This window comes from Lingula anatina, chromosome 1, assembly GCF_051362555.1.
Source record: "Lingula anatina isolate TDL-2025a chromosome 1, LinAna3.0, whole genome shotgun sequence".
NCBI lineage: Eukaryota > Metazoa > Brachiopoda > Lingulata > Lingulida > Lingulidae > Lingula > Lingula anatina.
In genome coordinates, this window is record NC_141767.1 from 71,568,093 (window position 1) to 71,586,085 (window position 17,993).

The 17,993-nt window shown below is 38.0% G+C and overlaps 1 protein-coding gene and 1 long non-coding RNA gene across 5 annotated transcripts in view; both read right to left on the reverse strand.

Moving 5' to 3' along the window:
• The window catches only part of LOC106168964 (adhesion G protein-coupled receptor A3), a 38,374-nt gene that overhangs the window by 11,916 nt on the left and 8,465 nt on the right, over positions 1 to 17,993 (reverse strand). Inside the window, exons 4-11 of one of the 4 annotated variants that reach the window (XM_087001430.1) lie at positions 15,151 to 15,222; positions 12,870 to 12,941; positions 10,627 to 10,698; positions 10,236 to 10,399; positions 2,606 to 3,183; positions 1,282 to 1,368; positions 280 to 423; positions 39 to 133 (exon numbers count right to left, since the gene is read on the reverse strand). In XM_087001430.1, the coding sequence (XP_086857556.1) occupies positions 39 to 133; positions 280 to 423; positions 1,282 to 1,368; positions 2,606 to 3,183; positions 10,236 to 10,399; positions 10,627 to 10,698; positions 12,870 to 12,941; positions 15,151 to 15,222 (1,284 nt within the window). Of the gene's footprint in view, positions 1 to 38; positions 134 to 279; positions 427 to 1,281; positions 1,369 to 2,605; positions 3,184 to 4,181; positions 4,798 to 10,235; positions 10,400 to 10,626; positions 10,699 to 12,869; positions 12,942 to 15,150; positions 15,223 to 17,993 lie in introns of those variants that run through there. The other 3 variants (XM_087001429.1, XM_087001431.1, XM_087001432.1) reach the window with 3 other exon arrangements.
• LOC147764951 (uncharacterized) lies at positions 7,016 to 9,801 on the reverse strand. The gene is made up of 3 exons (XR_015331973.1): positions 9,648 to 9,801; positions 8,140 to 8,232; positions 7,016 to 7,732 (listed from the first exon to the last, which is right to left on the reverse strand). It is a non-coding gene; the product is annotated as an uncharacterized LOC147764951 (long non-coding RNA).

A 17,993-nucleotide genomic window follows, 5' to 3' on the forward strand; every position in this document is an offset into this window, starting at 1 on the left:
TTTATCCACTATTTCAGAAGCAGTGTGGTTCTACCCACCTACTACAAGCACCATACTCCTCCTGACTGGCCCGCAATATGGAATCATCAACTGTGGTTAAATTACTGATAATATTCACTATATTTTCTGCAATCTGAAAGAGAGAAAGACAATTTGAAAATGGGCAATTTCTGTCAGTTCTGAAATGGAAAATAAGCGGTAAAATAATTTGTTTCTGGCTTATCAAAATAATTTTAAATTTTGCCTCATATTTCATTTAAGCTATACAGTGCATTTTACCTCTGCATGATTTTCCATATAATTGGAGAAGGTTTCCAGCACCCGGGATATGAAGACAATGTCCATCTTGGTCAGAGCTTTAGGATAGGAGATATAGGTGTTCAGTCGTGATGCCATGGCAACCACATTACTGGAGTTGATGGACTGCTACAAGATAAAAATGACTTGCATCATATATCAGCACAAACATTGACTGAAGTGCAGTATGTCTTCAACTTAAAGGATAAATTGGTACTGACTCCAGATGATGTTATTGTGTTGTTCTTTTACAATGAGATGGAAAGCCAATCACAAGGAATGGAAAGATAAAAACTCACCACACTCAGGGCACATTCAGATTCATACATTGCACAAGCTAGGTCGGTCCAACTGGGTGATTCTCATTAAAGTGCAATCAGTGAAATCAGTTTAATCAGAACACAATAGTTAACTACCCCTAGCTGCTCAAAGATGCATGTCAGGCAATTAAGCTGATTGCACTGATTGTACTTAAGCAAGAATTCTCCTCAAAGTAGAACCAACCCAGCAAGTATGACGTGTGCATCTGAATGCAGTCTAAAGCTTAAACTACAGCCCTCTGTAGTATTCAGGGCTTTGTCATTACATAAGCTTGGCTGTAAATATGTATTCTACAAAACTTTTATGTAACCAACTCTGTTTTTTACATTCACTAGAAGATATGTCTACAAGAACAATATCCAGAAGCAAAAAAACAAGGACTAGGACAGCATGCACAGATAAGAAGGTTGAAAAAATGTCATGAGTTTGGCCCGTCTCCTTCCATATTATTTATTTTTACACCCAAGTTCTGCCCGCTATCAAATTGAAAAGGGTGCCATCTTGTTTCATTCTGAAGGTATTTTACTGTTCTTTTATATATTCAATATTTTTCATTACTGCTAAAACTTCTAGCTTTTGAAGCATTAATGCAACAATATTGTAAGCAAGCTTAATTTGGTCTCGTCATGACTATCAACTCCCTTTATCTACCAGTGCACAGACCTGGTGGCCGAGAGCGCCTCCCATTGCTGCTAGCAGTTCTTCACAGCAGTGCTCTAAGGTGGCGCTAGTTGGAGTGGTGCTGGAAAGCTGAAATAGTAGACAAGCAGTGTGCAGACAGACACCAGCAGTGCTCTCCATAGCAAGGAAAGAGAAAGCTTTACACAGTGATCATTTCAGAAAAGGTTGTGCATCAGTTTGAACCTTGATAAGCATGGAAATTTGCTAGAAAAATCAGCATTTACAGAATATTTTAGATTTCTCTGTATTGTTTTCATGCTTTCAAAAATAGAAAACTCTTATTGTATTCAGTCATATTTTGTGTTATAAATGTAGATTGTAGAAAGTAATTTCTTCTTTCAAAAATAGTTTGTTTTTTTTTATTTTCTATATTTCCAAACTTCTTTCTATAAAGCAATGTAGACTTTAGACAGTGCACATTGTTGGACAGAAGAACACATCACAAGGCCAAACATCAGCTTCCAGGAAATAACATATCACTGCAGAAGGCAACAAAACCATAAGCAAAGTCTGTCAACCAATAAGCAAGCCTCCTTTTCCACACTGTCCTTAAGATATAACACAGCGATTATATTTGGACAAGGCAACAAGCTTTATGAAAGGAGTTTCGTTCAAGCTTAAAGCAAAAGCATTCATTGCGACCTTGCAACTTCCCCCAATATCAATGTTATCTAATTGACACTGGGACCCAAATCTTACCTGTGTGTACTGCTCTAGGACCCAAATCTTACCTGTGTGTACTGCTCTAGGACCCAAATCTTACCTGTGTGTACTGCTCAAAGACCCAAATCTTACCTGTGCGTACTGCTCAAGGACCCAAATCTTACCAGTGCGTACTGCTCTAGGACCCAAATCTTACCTGTGTGCACTGCTCTAGGACCCAAATCTTACCTGTGTGTACTGCTCTAGGACCCAAATCTTACCTGCGTGTACTGCTCTAGGACCCAAATCTTACCTGTGTGTACTGCTCTAGGACCCAAATCTTACCTGTGTGTACTGCTCTAGGACCAAATCTTACCTGCGTGTACTGCTCTAGGACCCAAATCTTACCTGTGTGTACTGCTCTAGGACCCAAATCTTACCTGTGTGTACTGCTCTAGGACCCAAATCTTACCTGTGTGTACTGCTCTAGGACCCAAATCTTACCTGTGTGTACTGCTCTAGGACCCAAATCTTACCTGTGTGTACTGCTCTAGCACCCAAATCTTACCTGTGTGTACTGCTCTAGGACCCAAATCTTACCTGTGTGTACTGCTCTAGGACCCAAATCTTACCTGTGTGTACTGCTCTAGCACCCAAATCTTACCTGTGTGTACTGCTCTAGGACCCTTGTCCTCTCGTTGATAAACTGGCACTGGGACACGTCCAGCTGCTCCCAATGACCTTTGTTATTGCACTTATACTTGGCACGTGACTGACTGCGGGACTGGCCACGAGAGCGACCAGGACCTCCAGAGAAGGCACAAGGCTGCTCCTTGGGTATCCCTGCCACTGTCTTCTCCCATGTGTAGTCTCCTTTGTTAGTGGACACGGTGGTCTCTGGGCAGTACAACTCCTCACTGGACACAACCAGAATGTTCACTGACCGTGACACATTGCCGTACTCAGTGACCACACTACAGTCCCAGGCCCCAGAGTTTTGTACTGTTAGGTGTTCCAGAACCAAACTATGGGTCATCACTGTCTGGTCAGGAGACAGTGCTGTGTGGACATAGACACCTGCTGACTTGTTAGTGGACACTAACTGACCACCACGCAGCCACATCATCCGTGTGGTCTGGTCCAGTACAGAGGCACGACACTCAAATGGCAGCTTATCGCCTTGGAATACAATCTGACTGGCTGACGGTGTCAACTCAAACAGAGGCAACTCCACTTCCCAGCCTAGAATATAAGTAAACATTGTGAGATATAGCAGTGCACAATGCAGCTAACCATGACCAGATAGTTATATAGTTTGTGATAAAGTAAAAAATATGCCTATTTTTTCATAATTTCCACCAAGATGGCAAAATGAAGTTACCACATAAAAATCTGTAAGTCTGGCTGTTTTCATTCTGATAGTGGAGGTCTTTGAGTGTGGTAGATGTGGCTGTGTTAGGTGTGACTGTTTTATGCAATAGTTCAGTATATTAACTATCATGAGCAGTATGCAGCCTGTGTGTCAATTTTTTCTATCTAATGCATAAGATTTTTAATGTCAATCTAAAACATAAGACATAATCACAGACTTACAGTGATGACTGGAACAAAGAAAAGAATCCATACAAGTACCAATGTGATCAGTGGGTACAACAGATTACTATCTGGATAATGAATTATTATAATAAAACAAATACCTTAAAACACACAACATAATCTACAAATCAATAGGATAACTCTGAACAAAGCCCAGCATGACACCTTGTGCTAATCCAGTAATAACTTAGCACACAAGATGGTGCAGTTAATCTTGTATGTCCTTTGTTCTAGAATTGATCTGATATTTGTAACCCCGAGGGTACTGTGTTCCAGTCACTAGCTGTACTTGGCTGGGATCTTCCATACCATGCCAGCCAGTCACTGCAGGGTTATCTCTCTTGTCACACAATTAATGAGCTTCATTACAACAGAAACAGCATCTGGTTATCTTTAGAAATGTATGTGATATTATGAAGTGGGAATTGAACAAGACAAGCATTGGGACAGGCTTCAAAAATACTTATACTCGTCTCCCAGAATAATGACACCCATCTTCCAGACTACAAATATTCATCTCTAAGACTACTGCCCTCCCCCCCTCCCAATAATGACCACGTGCAGCAAGCTATTTGTCATTAATCTAACACCAAAACATCTAGTCTAAAAATGCATGTCTATAAGATTACCAAACACACTCTTACTTCTGTTTACCAGTCTGGAGCACAGATCACATCCTATAATGCCCTCAGTGGTCAAATTAACATCTCAAAGCAGCAGGAGTAGCAGAGCACTCAACTGGGAGAACTACTGGAATAGTCTCTGGGTACAGACAGAGTAACAGAGCACTCAACTGGGAGAACTAACTGGAACAGTGTTTGGGTATCAACAGAGAAGGATGACAGTCTCTAGGTTCAACATTATCCACTCTTGCCATCTCACCACCTAGACTGATTACTGAACATATTGATGAACTTTTGCCATTCATAACTTATAGATTAGTTACACTGATTTGTCTGGAGAGGAAAGGACCATGCTGTCTTCTCTGGTCTTATCTGATATGCTGAGTTCCTATTCTAAAGCTTCTTTAGATAAGATACAATTTTGCATGGATATGACATTTTCCTTTCTTTAATACATTTTCAACCCCATTTCCCTTTATCACATTTCTGGCTAGAAAAGAAAATGCATCAATTTTGACAGAATCAATTCCAATAACAGTAGAATAGTGGCATTTTATTACTTTCAATTTGCTTGCTATTCTTCCCAAGGATCTCTGTATAACCTTTTATACAGACTGGTTTTACTGTGACAGATCTTGAAAGACGTCACACACTCCATCCCCTTCCACTCTCTCTCTCTCTCTCTCTCTCTCTCTCTCTCTCTCTCTCTCTCTCTCTCTCTCTCTCTCTCTCTCTCTCTCTCTCTCTCTCTCTTACACACACACACATGTACAGTTTATCTCCCCCCAGACACCCCCCCCCCCCCATTACTGTTACACACACTTTTTCTCCCCTGCATTACATGCCAGTTAATTAAGCAATTCCACAAGTGGCAATTGAATGACAGGTTGGCATATATGGTGGATTTGTTCTTAACTCAAAATCGCCTCCATGTAAACAAGAGTGCTGGCTGGCAGACAGTGGTATACAGTGATATACTGTGAACTAAATAATACACTGATTTGTAAGCAGCCAATTACTGACAGCCACCGCGCCAGGCCACTAACAGTATTAATAACACTCTGTAACAACCCTCTAAACTTATCAGGATGGCTAAAAGCTTGTAAAATATAAACCAGACAAATTCAGCAGGAAAACAGAAAATTATTTGATGACATTTCAGATAGGTCAAGTCTGGCACTGTCAGGTTATATTCAAACTTTTAAAGCTGTTCAATATCACCATTTACAGACTAAGTGAGAAAACCATATCTGTCACATTGGTATAACAAATGGGAATTAACTATCCCTTTTAAGTTTTTTCACCACTCCCTACTTTTCTTTTATCAATGGTGTTTTAAACTCTGGGGTAATAACTGTCAATGTGGGACACAGCACAAAATACCACAACAATGGCAGCTAACAATAGCTGTCAGTGAACAAAGAAGCCAGTCACAATATCTTTTTATTCTCAGCTTTATTTCAGGTTGGTGTGAGAGGGTGTTTTTCACACACCACTAACTGCCCCACATCCCTCCTCAGACTACAGCCACTTCAAATGTCACACCTGACAATCTTGTCTACTTCAGGTGACATAACGAGCCCCCATGTCCTAGGGTGCTGTCACTGTGCAGGGACCAGCAGAAAGGAGGGAAATAACATGAAACATTAACTTTAAACTGACAAATGGGATATAGGCTGAGAGGGAGAAAAACTCACTACTCACATATCTACTTGTACATCTGCTGTTCTCCAGATAGTCTGAATCTAACATAATCTTAACAGTTGAGTCAAATAATTGAGCAAGTTTTTAAAGCCATTTTCTTATATTTCTTTCTGATTTACCATCACTTGCCACCTGCATAAGTTTTGTATTGTAATTTTTAACAAATGGAAATTAAAGGTTTGAAATACACCAGATTTAACCAAGGAGTTATAACAGAAGGAGATTACACGCAAGCCTCTCTATTGTCCGATGTCTGTTACGGTGGGCGGAGCTAGCTACGGGGGGCCTCCTGTCTCAAGGTTTCGTCTGCGTCGCTCTCCTCAGCTTGGAGATAAATTTCATATGCGTTATTTCGCGTTAGAATTCGAGATCAGTAATGTCAAAGCGCCGCTGTATGCTGACGATTTTTTTCACAGGTAATTATTTGGACGATGTGCTGGAAGGGAACGATATCATAGAAAGCGATTATAAGGTGGTGACTGAGGATGGTCGCCATGAGCTTTTTTTAGTCGGTGATAGATGGCTTTTTTATGGCACAACCCGGTGAAAAATCACCAAGGAGAAGTCAAAAGAAAACGTCCCAACTGTGGTTTGTGAAAATGACGTTCAAGTGAACGTCTGTCCTCACTGCCAAAGGACATAATATTAATACATTAACGTTTGGACCCTCCTGCCCTTGGGTCCCATAAACATATACATTGTGACAGTGCCTACGCTTTGTGTCTGGTTTTAAATTTCTTAAAGTATTTTTTCTCTCACTCGGTATAATTTTAATATTATAATGCATTTAATTAAAATTTTAATCCAAGGTTGAGGCAATGCCACGACACGTCAGTTTACTGAATACTCGTTATAAATTTCTTTATCTTGGAAATTTCCCTTTTTTTCAGGATTATTTGACACGTACTAACACTGTTCATATTTGTCGGTAAACAAGTGCACAGTGCTATACATTAAGAATAATTTTTATTCATTCAGAAATATATTTATGTACAAAATATATCAGAAATTTTAGTATTCACTGAGCTCTTTAAAGTGAAACAAATAAAGATGAGAATATTGAATTTCAAACTATTATTTACTATATTAACTTAAAATATCTTTTAAGTCAACTCTATACTCAAGCACTCTATACTCATGAAAGTAGCATCTGTGAGTAAAACCATTTTATTATATCAATAGGAGAACAAAAACAAAAATTTTACACATAAGCAGTAATAAATGAAGTCATAAGAATGATTAAGTTGCTACAGTTTTCCAGTTTTATGCAGTCTATGATGGCATTTTTTTCAACCGTGCAAATAGAAATAATTATATTCTTTTTTATCTGACTTGCTGATACCAGTCTGTGCCAGATACTATTCCACTTACAGGCCAGCAAGGTCTGAGAATCTAATGGGCCGAATGAAAAATAAAATCCTAGAAGATAAAGTGGTTAATTCTTACAAATAGGATGAAAAACATGGGATTTTCAAAAGGTTATTATAGATCAAGACAACACTTAGTAAGAACATTTATAAAATGTAACAGCTGAAAAAATTAACTGGTAAGTAAGCAGTAAGTGACTGCTTTAAAGAAATTTCACTGAAACAGAAATTTCACTGGCAATCAACAATTTATATATAGGTTTTGAATTTTTTTCCACGTAACAGTAACATAAAATTTATGTCCACTTTTGCAATGTATAGAGTCAGTTAGGTGACTGAAAATATTTTAAAATGTCATAAAGGAGCACTATTAATTTAATGCAATCTCTGTTGGCCAGTCTTATCCAGTTTCTTCTCCAAAAAGGACAACTCAAGTGAGAATTTCTTCAGGGCCTTTTCTTCTGCCTTGCTAATGCCATGCCACTCAGAAAAGAGAGAAACCTGTAGGTTAGAAAAAAAAACATAATAATAGCATTATGAACTACTAGTATCCATGTAGACATTATGGAATTATGCAGTGAAGTTTAATGTGTCTTGTTATGACTTGACTGAAATAATGTTCACCACATAAATGAACAATTTACAACTAAATTCATATAGAACATCAAGATTCATGATCACAAGCTAATAACCCCAAGAAATTGAAAGAAATTGTACTTATTACAAGAAATTATTTAAATCCGCCCTGATCCCTACTCTTCTGACAGGACAAAAAGGGGATTTCAGAGAGGCTGGTTGCTAAAAGGAAAATGCCCAAGGTTGTTGTATTTTGAAAAAAAAAATTAAAAAGTGTACTGTTGTTAGTGAATGTTTAATGCATCTTAGGCATTATGACAAAAGTAACTTACCCCAGACACACTGACCTCCTTTTTTCATTGACATATTTTAATTTTTTCCAGCCTGACCATAATTCATATATTCAATGCAGCCTTCTCCCATATCTATAATAGAAAAAAAAACTTGAGTAGTGTTAAGATATGCATGTCAAATTCATTATCAATTTTGAGAGAATTTCTGTTTCAACACTACAAGATGAAATATTTAATTTCAAGTAATGAATAAACCTTAATAGAGTTCTATTCTTTTGTAACCACCAAGGCAAAGCTTCTTTCTTAAAATGAACTGAAACATCCAAGCTTGCCACCTAACATGCCAAAGTAGTGAAGTATAATTTAAGTAGAGAAGCAAGTACCCCTTAATTATAGAGGTGTCTTACACAATAAAGTGTGTCTTACACACCTCGACTCAAAGAGAGATGTGTAGTGAGATAACAGGTAAAGTAATTGGTGGAGCCTAGGTGAACTTAAAACCTTAAGACTTTAAATTAAGAAGCACCAGGATTCATGTGTGTTCTTTTTTCAAAGGTTTAATATGAATTAAAACATATATATGTAAAAAGAAGACTAAATAAGTTAAAAATAACTATACCAAAGACACTGTGAAGTCAAACTTCCTGTTAGGCCGCCATGATGGAAAATGCTGGGTGGAGGCAAAATTTTCCAGTCAAAAAAACTGAGCACTTTACTTTAACAACAAAGTTACCACTCCAAAGCCACCCACCATGGTGAGAAGAAAAATGATGACCAACTGTCATGATAAGTCTTTTTAGATTTAGACATGAAAAAGGTAAAGGCCAAAATGGTACATTTACCCATAACACTAGAGTAAAAAATTGGTATTCTGAACAAATCGGGTTATTTTTTTCAAGAAATATTGGAGCAGTATCCATGCAATATATACCACGCCACGACCAAGATGTTCAAGAATCTAAACACACCAAATTTTTTTATAATCTTGCATTTGAAAAGTACAAAAAGCGGTAAGGCTTTTGGCCATAACAAGCGTAACACTTTTTGATCGGAACTCATGAAAATTGTCAATTGTCGTATCCAAGCTAGACCACATGTAAAATCGCAAAAAAAAAACAATACTGCTCAAGCAAGTGTGTTGCACACATAACAATTAGTTAAATTTTATGACTGTCATGTGACACAAGTTTCAAAAAGTAGGAGGAAAATGTCTTTTGGAGTAATTTTTTTTTCGAAATATTAACAAGATGGCGGCTTAAGCATCTGCTTGTTATTCGGCTACTGAAAGTGCACCTAAGTTTTATTCTTTGCTATTGCCACAAATTACTTAACAATTGCAACTGTATAAAGACCAAACTTTCTTCATCTGATACTATATTTATAGGCACTTGTTATGAGTGGGAAATATTTTTCGTGCAATATTTATTCTCCACACACCACCTCGCGAGATCAACGTGAAGCTGGACACTTACACAGTGAGACCCTACGACATAAAAGTTGCAATTTATCTTCATATTTCGTGTAGTTATGCATTTAAAAGCACTTACCTGTTTTTTGAAAACCTTGTCCAACGTAATATCATATAAATTCTGTATTTCTCTCATTTTTTAGAAACTTGGAACTCCGTTTCTGTTTCTGTCCTCAAAAATCAACAGACGAAGGCACAGATACTAACAAACGAGATTTCAACGAGAGTAGCAATTAAGCGTAACAGAGATAGGCATCCATTGTTCTCTGGGTTCTATTCATTCCGACCAATGAGAGACCGTAATACGGGCTCCGCCCCCACGCGTGTAATCTCCTTCTGTTATAACTCCTTGATTTAACCAAGTACAAAATTTGCTGTTTTGACACAAATTAGTTCCCCCTGTCTCTAAGAAATTAATCTGCACTATACAGATTCCTTCATTTAATCTGCTGTATATTTACTCCTTTATTACCTATAGAAGACTAAACTAGTTCTAAGCCGCCCACAATATGGAAATGTCTTGCTTATTGGTTTTTTCTTTTTCTCTATCTCTTTCCCTACCTACTAGCAGCTTCTCCTTACAATTTCATAAGTCAAACATGCTAGCTTTTTTCCAAACAAAATAAGTGATGTCAGATATTCTTTTCAAAAAGTTAAGACAACTTACGACAGTGTAGTTGTTTTTTCTTCAACGTTTTGACTGCTCTTCCCTTCATTCCTTGGGGCACAGCACATCTGGTGTTGTTGGCGATCCCGACACGTTGGTTCTTGGACCAGCGAACTATCCACTGGAGGTGACAGTCACACATTAAGTAGGCCGATTGGAAGTCACTGAAAATGTGTTGTCATTACAGAATGGTTAGTGATTGTTGTAAGTGGAAATATGACATCAATTATATATCATGACATGTAGTGGTTAGTATCATATACTTGTTTTCAAGACTTTTTTCCAATTTTTAATAAATCATACACATTTGCATTGTATGTCTGACATATAAGAAGTGACAAAAACTGAATAAACTAATGTTCTTAGATATTGGTTGTTATTAGACACCTACAGTTTTCTGAGTGCAGTCAAATCCTTGAATGTTCCTTCCTTTATAGTCTTTAGCTGGTTATTGGACAAGGAGCTGGAAAAAAGAGTCATACAGTCTATATTGATAGTCTTCAGCTGGTTATTGGACAAGGAGCTAGAAGAGAGAGTCATTCAGTTCAATTCTATACTTCCCCTTGTAACCATTTCCTGGATATATGGTTTACATTACATTTGATAAATCAACCGTAAAAAAAGAGAACTTATTTTACCAACTCACATTTTTTATCTGTTCCAAAGTCATTCAAAAGCCAGACAAAGTTCTGTAGTATGAATAATTACATTTCACACATAGGACAATTAATAGTGTTGTTTCCAGATCATTAGTCACAATGGGCAGTGGTTATGCAGTCTACCTGCAGATCATAAACACGTCCAAGTCTGTACCTCTCTTGTTATAGACCCCAGCCACTGAGTGGCAAGGAGAGATTTATAGATTTATGCCAACCGTTATCCTGTACTTGTAAGCCACCAATCAGATGCAAATTTATTTCAGAAACTGAAAACACATGAAGCAAAGTAGTGCAATCAGTAGATTCAGTTAAAAACCAGTTTTCTCCACAAAGCCCTGTATTGTGTGACACACTGGTGTTGTCAAGGCTGATCATATCCACCAGGCTGGATGGTGGGTTGAGCTGGATGGAGGTGTGAATTTAAGGTAGTAATTAACAGTAAAACAGTAAAATTTGGGTGTTTTTCTGAATTTGTCAGTATTAGATAGATGAAATATCAACTACATATCAGCCTATCTTAACATAATGGAAGTTTACACATAAACCCGTAATTTTAGCCTAATTGGTGATTTACCCCTGTGGTAGCGTGTCTGAGTTTTAAAGTAGGTCACACTTGTCCATATATGTGTTTGATTGGCAGCTCCACTGTGCAGCTGTATATTTCCCGTACTAGATTGCTGCTAAGCCTTTCACATTCTGTGAGTAACGTCCCGCTTTCACTTGCCAAACAATACTTTTCATTTTGAATTTATCAGTGAACTTAATTCTGATGATCTATTAAAGCTTTAAAAAGCATACATATAGATGAGACGTATATGGGCAAAGGCACTCCCCCTAGGTGTCACGTGGTGAAGAAGGCTGACGTCACGACTAACATGGTGGCTGCTGTCAATGCATGGAGGGGGCCTCCGGTTGAAAATGTTCAATAATATGTTGAAAATGGATGAAAGACATAGTGACAGTTACATAGGCAGTGAGTAGAGGGCTGAACCAGTATAAATAACTAAATTTCTCAGCTTGCCAATGCAGCTCACTGATTATATAACGTTGGAATCTCCGGGGAGCACTAAAAGGCTGATTTCTCAGCTTCAGTTTATGGCTTCAAGAGAACCATTTAGACCAGTGTCAAAATTAATTAGAACTCTCAACCGATGAAAACTGGCATTCATTCGTTAGATCTAAGGTTTGTCTGAAATCATGTGTCTGGGATTTCATAACATCAGCTCCGTTTTCAACTTACGCGTGCTTTAGTTAGGCTAGGGGGTCTCGTTGAACTGGAAACCAGGTTTATTTTGATATCTCTTCTAATTTAACACATATCGCTAATTTGAGGCGCATTCTTGTTGATCCCAATGAGGGCTCACGAGTCAAGCTGTCTACACATGTCCATTTGTAGTGGACTTCTAGTTTTTAAGGTGTAAAGATCATGATAAGCACCCCTATTAAGCATTATATCTCATTACGTAACGATTACATAATAAAATAAGGATATGAAATGAAAAGCTGTTGAAATAAGCTTTCTATTGATATGTAGCATGTTGGTATATCTTGGTCGGTTTAGAAGATAGCTACCCCTGTTATCTACATCCTTAAACAACCATGTTCATAAATCATATGTCCTAGTAACACTTCTGCTGGTTTGAGCTGTTCTCTCTGTACTTTATTATTTTTAAGGATGAGATTCCATTAGTTTCTATACTAATGAGTGTTGACAGAGTACAAGTCCATTTGAATAAAACAGTTAATCTGAAGCTGGTTATTTGTTACTAATGTGAGGCAGTACTGGTATGTTTATACAGGTAAAGAATGCTCACTACTTTCATTCCGCAAAAATAAATAAATAAATAAATAAATAATAATTCAAAAAATAATTAAAGGATTTAAACTGAAAGGTGGTCTTTATTTTTTAGTATAGTTTTAGTATAACTTAAGTAGTCAAGTTAAATAAAACCAATACTAGTATCACAGTACTTACAGTCTTCCCAGCTGATTTAGTCCTTCCAGCATGCTGCTGTTGATACTGCCTAGTCTGTTACCAGAAAGGTCCCTAGGACAGAAAAATAATATTAACACAAACCTGAAAATCTTTCGGCCATTTTTGCCAAAATAAACAAAGCATGTATTTTTTTCAGTTACATTAATAACATATCGTATAGTCATTTTGCCTTACTAAGGCTTCGTTCACATGGAAAGTCTATTTTCTAAAAATCTATTTTCTGTTCGCGGTATATCTTGTGATCACGGTCTGTGCCCTGAATATCCCGCAGCGTAATTACTGGCAGCGCAAGCCAGTTGCTTCCAAAGCTGTAATTAATTCTTGGCTGTGCTCAGAGGAGATTCTGATACCTTGACGCATCCGCAGTAGGAAGTTAGAAAGTTAATGGCAGTCGCGGTTGCTTTGAAAAATGTGTTTGTCAATTTTGTGGAACAACAAGACGAAGAAGATGAAGAAGCTATACACACGACAGATACGAGTGCAACCGTCATGATCCGATGGCAAGCGATGCGGCAACGGAGGATGAGATTTTATAGAATGCGAGCACAGCCGAGAATTAATTACAGCTTTGTATAAGTAACTGGCTCATGCTGCCAGTAATTACGCCGCGGTATATTCAGGGCACAGACCGTGATCATAAGATACCGCGAATAGAAAATAGATTTTTAGAAAATAGACTCTCCATGTGAACGAAGCCTTAGTAATCAAACATGGACCAGTAAAATCTTAATTTTTTAAGAGCCACAAGGATGAAGCCATTCCAGGACAAATAGGTTAAGACCTAAAGCCCCTCAACACTACAGTGTATTTGTATATATCCAACTTTCCTGTACATTACATATATTTGGTGGCATGTGTCCATCACTTTGTTTATAACAACTAGCACTAGAGGAATCTACACCTCACATACATATAAAATACATAGGACAGGGTTGTTCTTTCTGTGTGCAGGACTTCAACTACTCTGATAACTGTATTAGTACAGACTAGTATATGTATATTTCTCTGCTGTAAAGATCCCATTCTTTAGTAGATAACTGTGCTAGAGAGCTTTCCAGTCTCTCTCAGCCGGCCCATTACAGGGAAGATTCAATTAACATCTCAGAGAACTTGACATTTCCTTCAAGTATGTTTTGAGTGCTGCTATATATAGCTCCACTCTTGTCCCAGTATCAGAGTGTGGTAGTCAGGAACCTCTCAGAGCTTATATTGTTTACATCTCACTCAGGACCTGGGCAGCTGAGAACTCCAGGCTTTGAACATACTACTATCTCATATCAAATGTTACCATATCTGTCATCTTTTTTTTTTCCAAAAAAAAAAGATCAAAAGACTTCATTAATTAATGACATTCTGAGAGTTGCAACACTGAAACTTTCAAAACTTATTTGCTGATAAATAAAGAAAACAAATATAATTCTACAAGCAAAAAAAAGTTCAAGTTCTACATGTATATAAAAAACAGCTGTTTGTTTGGGCCCCCCAGTTGTTATCTGTACTGACCTATTCCCTCTACCTTGGTTAACCCAAGTTGCCATGGTTACACCACGGGTGAGAAATACAACCATGAGTAATTCAAACCTAAACTTTGCTCCAAGTTTAGATAAGGAAGGATGTGAGGGCAAAATATGACCACACTGGAGATGTCAGTGAGTTCTAGCCTGGATGTACTATAGACACTACATGACAATGGACACACACTGGAGATGTCAGTGAGTTCTAGCCTGGATATACTATAGAAGCTACATAACAATGGACACACACTGGAGATGTCAGTGAGTTCTAGCCTGGATATACTATAGAAGCTACATAACAATGGACACACACTGGAGATGTCAGTGAGTTCTAGCCTGGCTGTACTATAGACTACATGACAATGGACACACACTGGAGATGTCAGTGAGTTCTAGCCTAGCTGTACTATAGACTACATGACAATGGACTCACACTGAAGATGTCAGTGAGTTCTAGTCTAGCTGTACTATAGACTACATGACAATGGACACACACTGGAGATGTCAGTGAGTTCTAGTCTGGCTGTACTATAGACACTACATGACAATGGACACACACTGGAGATGTCAGTGAGTTCTAGCCTAGCTGTACTATAGACTACATGACAATGGACACACACTGGAGATGTCAGTGAGTTCTAGCCTGGATGTACTATAGACACTACATGACAATGGACACATTGGCAAAGAGATGTTTATAGGATGCATAGCTAAAACACCATTTTTTCCATGTATATAATACTTACAGTCTCTTCAGCTGTCTTAGACCCTGGAATGCTCCTTGTTCTATCACACTGATCTGGTTGTTTTGAAGGTCTCTGAAATATAAGAAACAAAATTATTATCAAAATTCAAAATTACTGTCATATGCATACAAAACAAAAAATTCTTTAAAAAAATGCCATTCTTACTATAGAATAAAAAAAAAAAGATTGTTGTTGGTAGTTTTTAACTGAACCGTACTGTAAGGGGAATAAATGGTACTGAACCTTGCAGTAAGGCGCAGTTGTAGTAAATAACTTGGAGGTTGTGGCCTTTGTGTTAGTGGGAGTTACTCATGGAGTCAGCTGTAGATAAAAAGCCAACCACTTCATTAAGGTAAATCTTTCAACAATTTTATCACTTCCTCACAACCCAAAGGTTAAACCCACAGCAAAACAAAGTGCTTGATGATAATTACATTAATTTCTAGACACAATTTTTTTTGCTCTTTGAAAATCGTGTATAATATGAAACACTAGAGAATGTGAAAACTGCAATCAAGAACACCCATACACATCAGCACTGGATACAAATTATACCCCATTCACACTACAGTTGCAAAAATGCGCATTTCTATAATCCGAATTTTTCGTAAGGAATTCGATTCGGTATTGCGTTCACACACGCTAAGCGAATCCGAATTACACGTTGAAAATTTCAGGTTTAACTTCCTGTTTTGAACACTCGCGCATGCGCCGCACAGGAAATCTTAAAATACCAACAAAAATTTGTGACGACAAATGCAACTCTAAAGACATTCCAGCATTCTTGAGAAGTATAAGATGGCAAAATAAGTTTGTTTCCTCATGTTGTAGTGAGTGGTGACCTCCAAATACGTTTGGTGCAATCGCTAAAGTAATAAACAAGCGTTCATAGATACCCGCACTTATCTGCACACATGCGCAGTTAGATCTGTACAGGTGTCGATTCCGGTAAGTTATCCGGATCGCGCTTAGAAATCCACCTCGCTTGCAGGATTTTGAAAATGCGCATTACAAAAATCCTCTTGCGTTCACACTACTGCATTTATTCGAATTGTGACCTAATTCGCAATTTATCCGGATAACTGAGCATAGTGTGAACGGGGTATTAGTCATCAGAGGGGCTACAACAGACACTGTTTCCCTTCCAAAAGGCTGCAGTGTTCTTATTGCTATCATTAATAGTGGATTCTGATATTATTACAGCAACATAAAATCTAATTTCAGTTGTTCAAATAGAATGGTTCTCAGGGAAAAAAGATCAGTGTTCTAGGTTGAGCGGAATAAAAAGTCTGCCAGTGCAGTCACAACCCTTGTATTGACATAATGTGTTACAAATCCCCACATGTGACAGCCAGGGTCCCAATCTTCTACCTTCAGCATGGAATCCTAAACTCCACAAATATTTATATTTCTAGTGTCGACTTTGACAAGGAGGACAAAAGTGTAACTGTGGGCACATACTAACAGGGCATTCTGAAAGGTTTCTGGGGATAATCTCTGTATACTGGGGGAATCATATCACCTCTGAGGGTACACATAGGATTCTGAAAGGTTTCTGGAGATAATCTCTGTATACTGGGGGAATCATATCACCTCTGAGAGTACACATAGGATTCTGAAAGGTTTCTGGGGATAATCTCTGTATACTGGGGAAATCATATCACCTCTGAGAGTACACATAGGATTCTGAAAGGTTTCTGGGGATAATCTCTGTATACTGGGGAATTAGATACCACCTCTGAGAGTACACATGGGATTCTGAAAGGTTTCTGGGATAATCTCTGTATACTGGGGGAATCATATCACCTCTGAGGGTACACATAGGATTCTGAAAGGTTTCTGGGGATAATCTCTGTATACTGGGGGAATCATATCACCTCTGAGAGTACACATAGGATTCTGAAAGGTTTCTGGGGATAATCTCTGTATACTGGGGGAATCATATCACCTCTGAGAGTACACATGGGATTCTGAAAGGTTTCTGGGGATAATCTCTGTATACTGGGGGAATCATATCACCTCTGAGAGTACACATAGGATTCTGAAAGGTTTCTGGGGATAATCTCTGTATACTGGGGGAATCATATCACCTCTGAGAGTACACATGGGATTCTGAAAGGTTTCTGGGATAATCTCTGTATACTGGGGGAATCATATCACCTCTGAGGGTACACATAGGATTCTGAAAGGTTTCTGGGGATAATCTCTGTATACTGGGGGAATCATATCACCTCTGAGGGTACACATGGGATTCTGAAAGGTTTCTGGGGATAATCTCTGTATACTGGGGGAATCATATCACCTCTGAGAGTCTTCACAGGGACAGGTGTTAGAACAGACTTACTTTGGGAGGTGACAATACTGAGGTTAAAGGTGACACTGACATTATATCAATCAGACTCAATGATAATGTTTGGAGGTGAGGACTTGTTAACCCTTGCTATTTCTTCATCAAACCAATATTTAAATCACAACAGACAGTCTACAGAGGACCTGTTAACCCTTTCTATTTCTTGGTTAAGCCAATATTTCAGTCACCACAGACTGTCTGTAGAGGGCTTGTTAACCCTTTCTATTCCTTTCTTAAGCCAATGCTTCAGTCACCATAGACTGTTAACCCTTTCTATTTCTTCATATTTAGCAAACATTTCAGTCACCACAATATCTGTAGATCTTTTCCATCACAATTGAGATTCTTCTAGGATTTAAAAAATAGATGCCAATTTTAGTCCAACATCAAGTGTTTACTAAAATGGAAACCATAATATCAGTCTTGTGCATGCTTTTAGATGTGTGGACTATTTGTGGATGTTTCTTACAAAAATACTTTAGTTTCTAGGAAA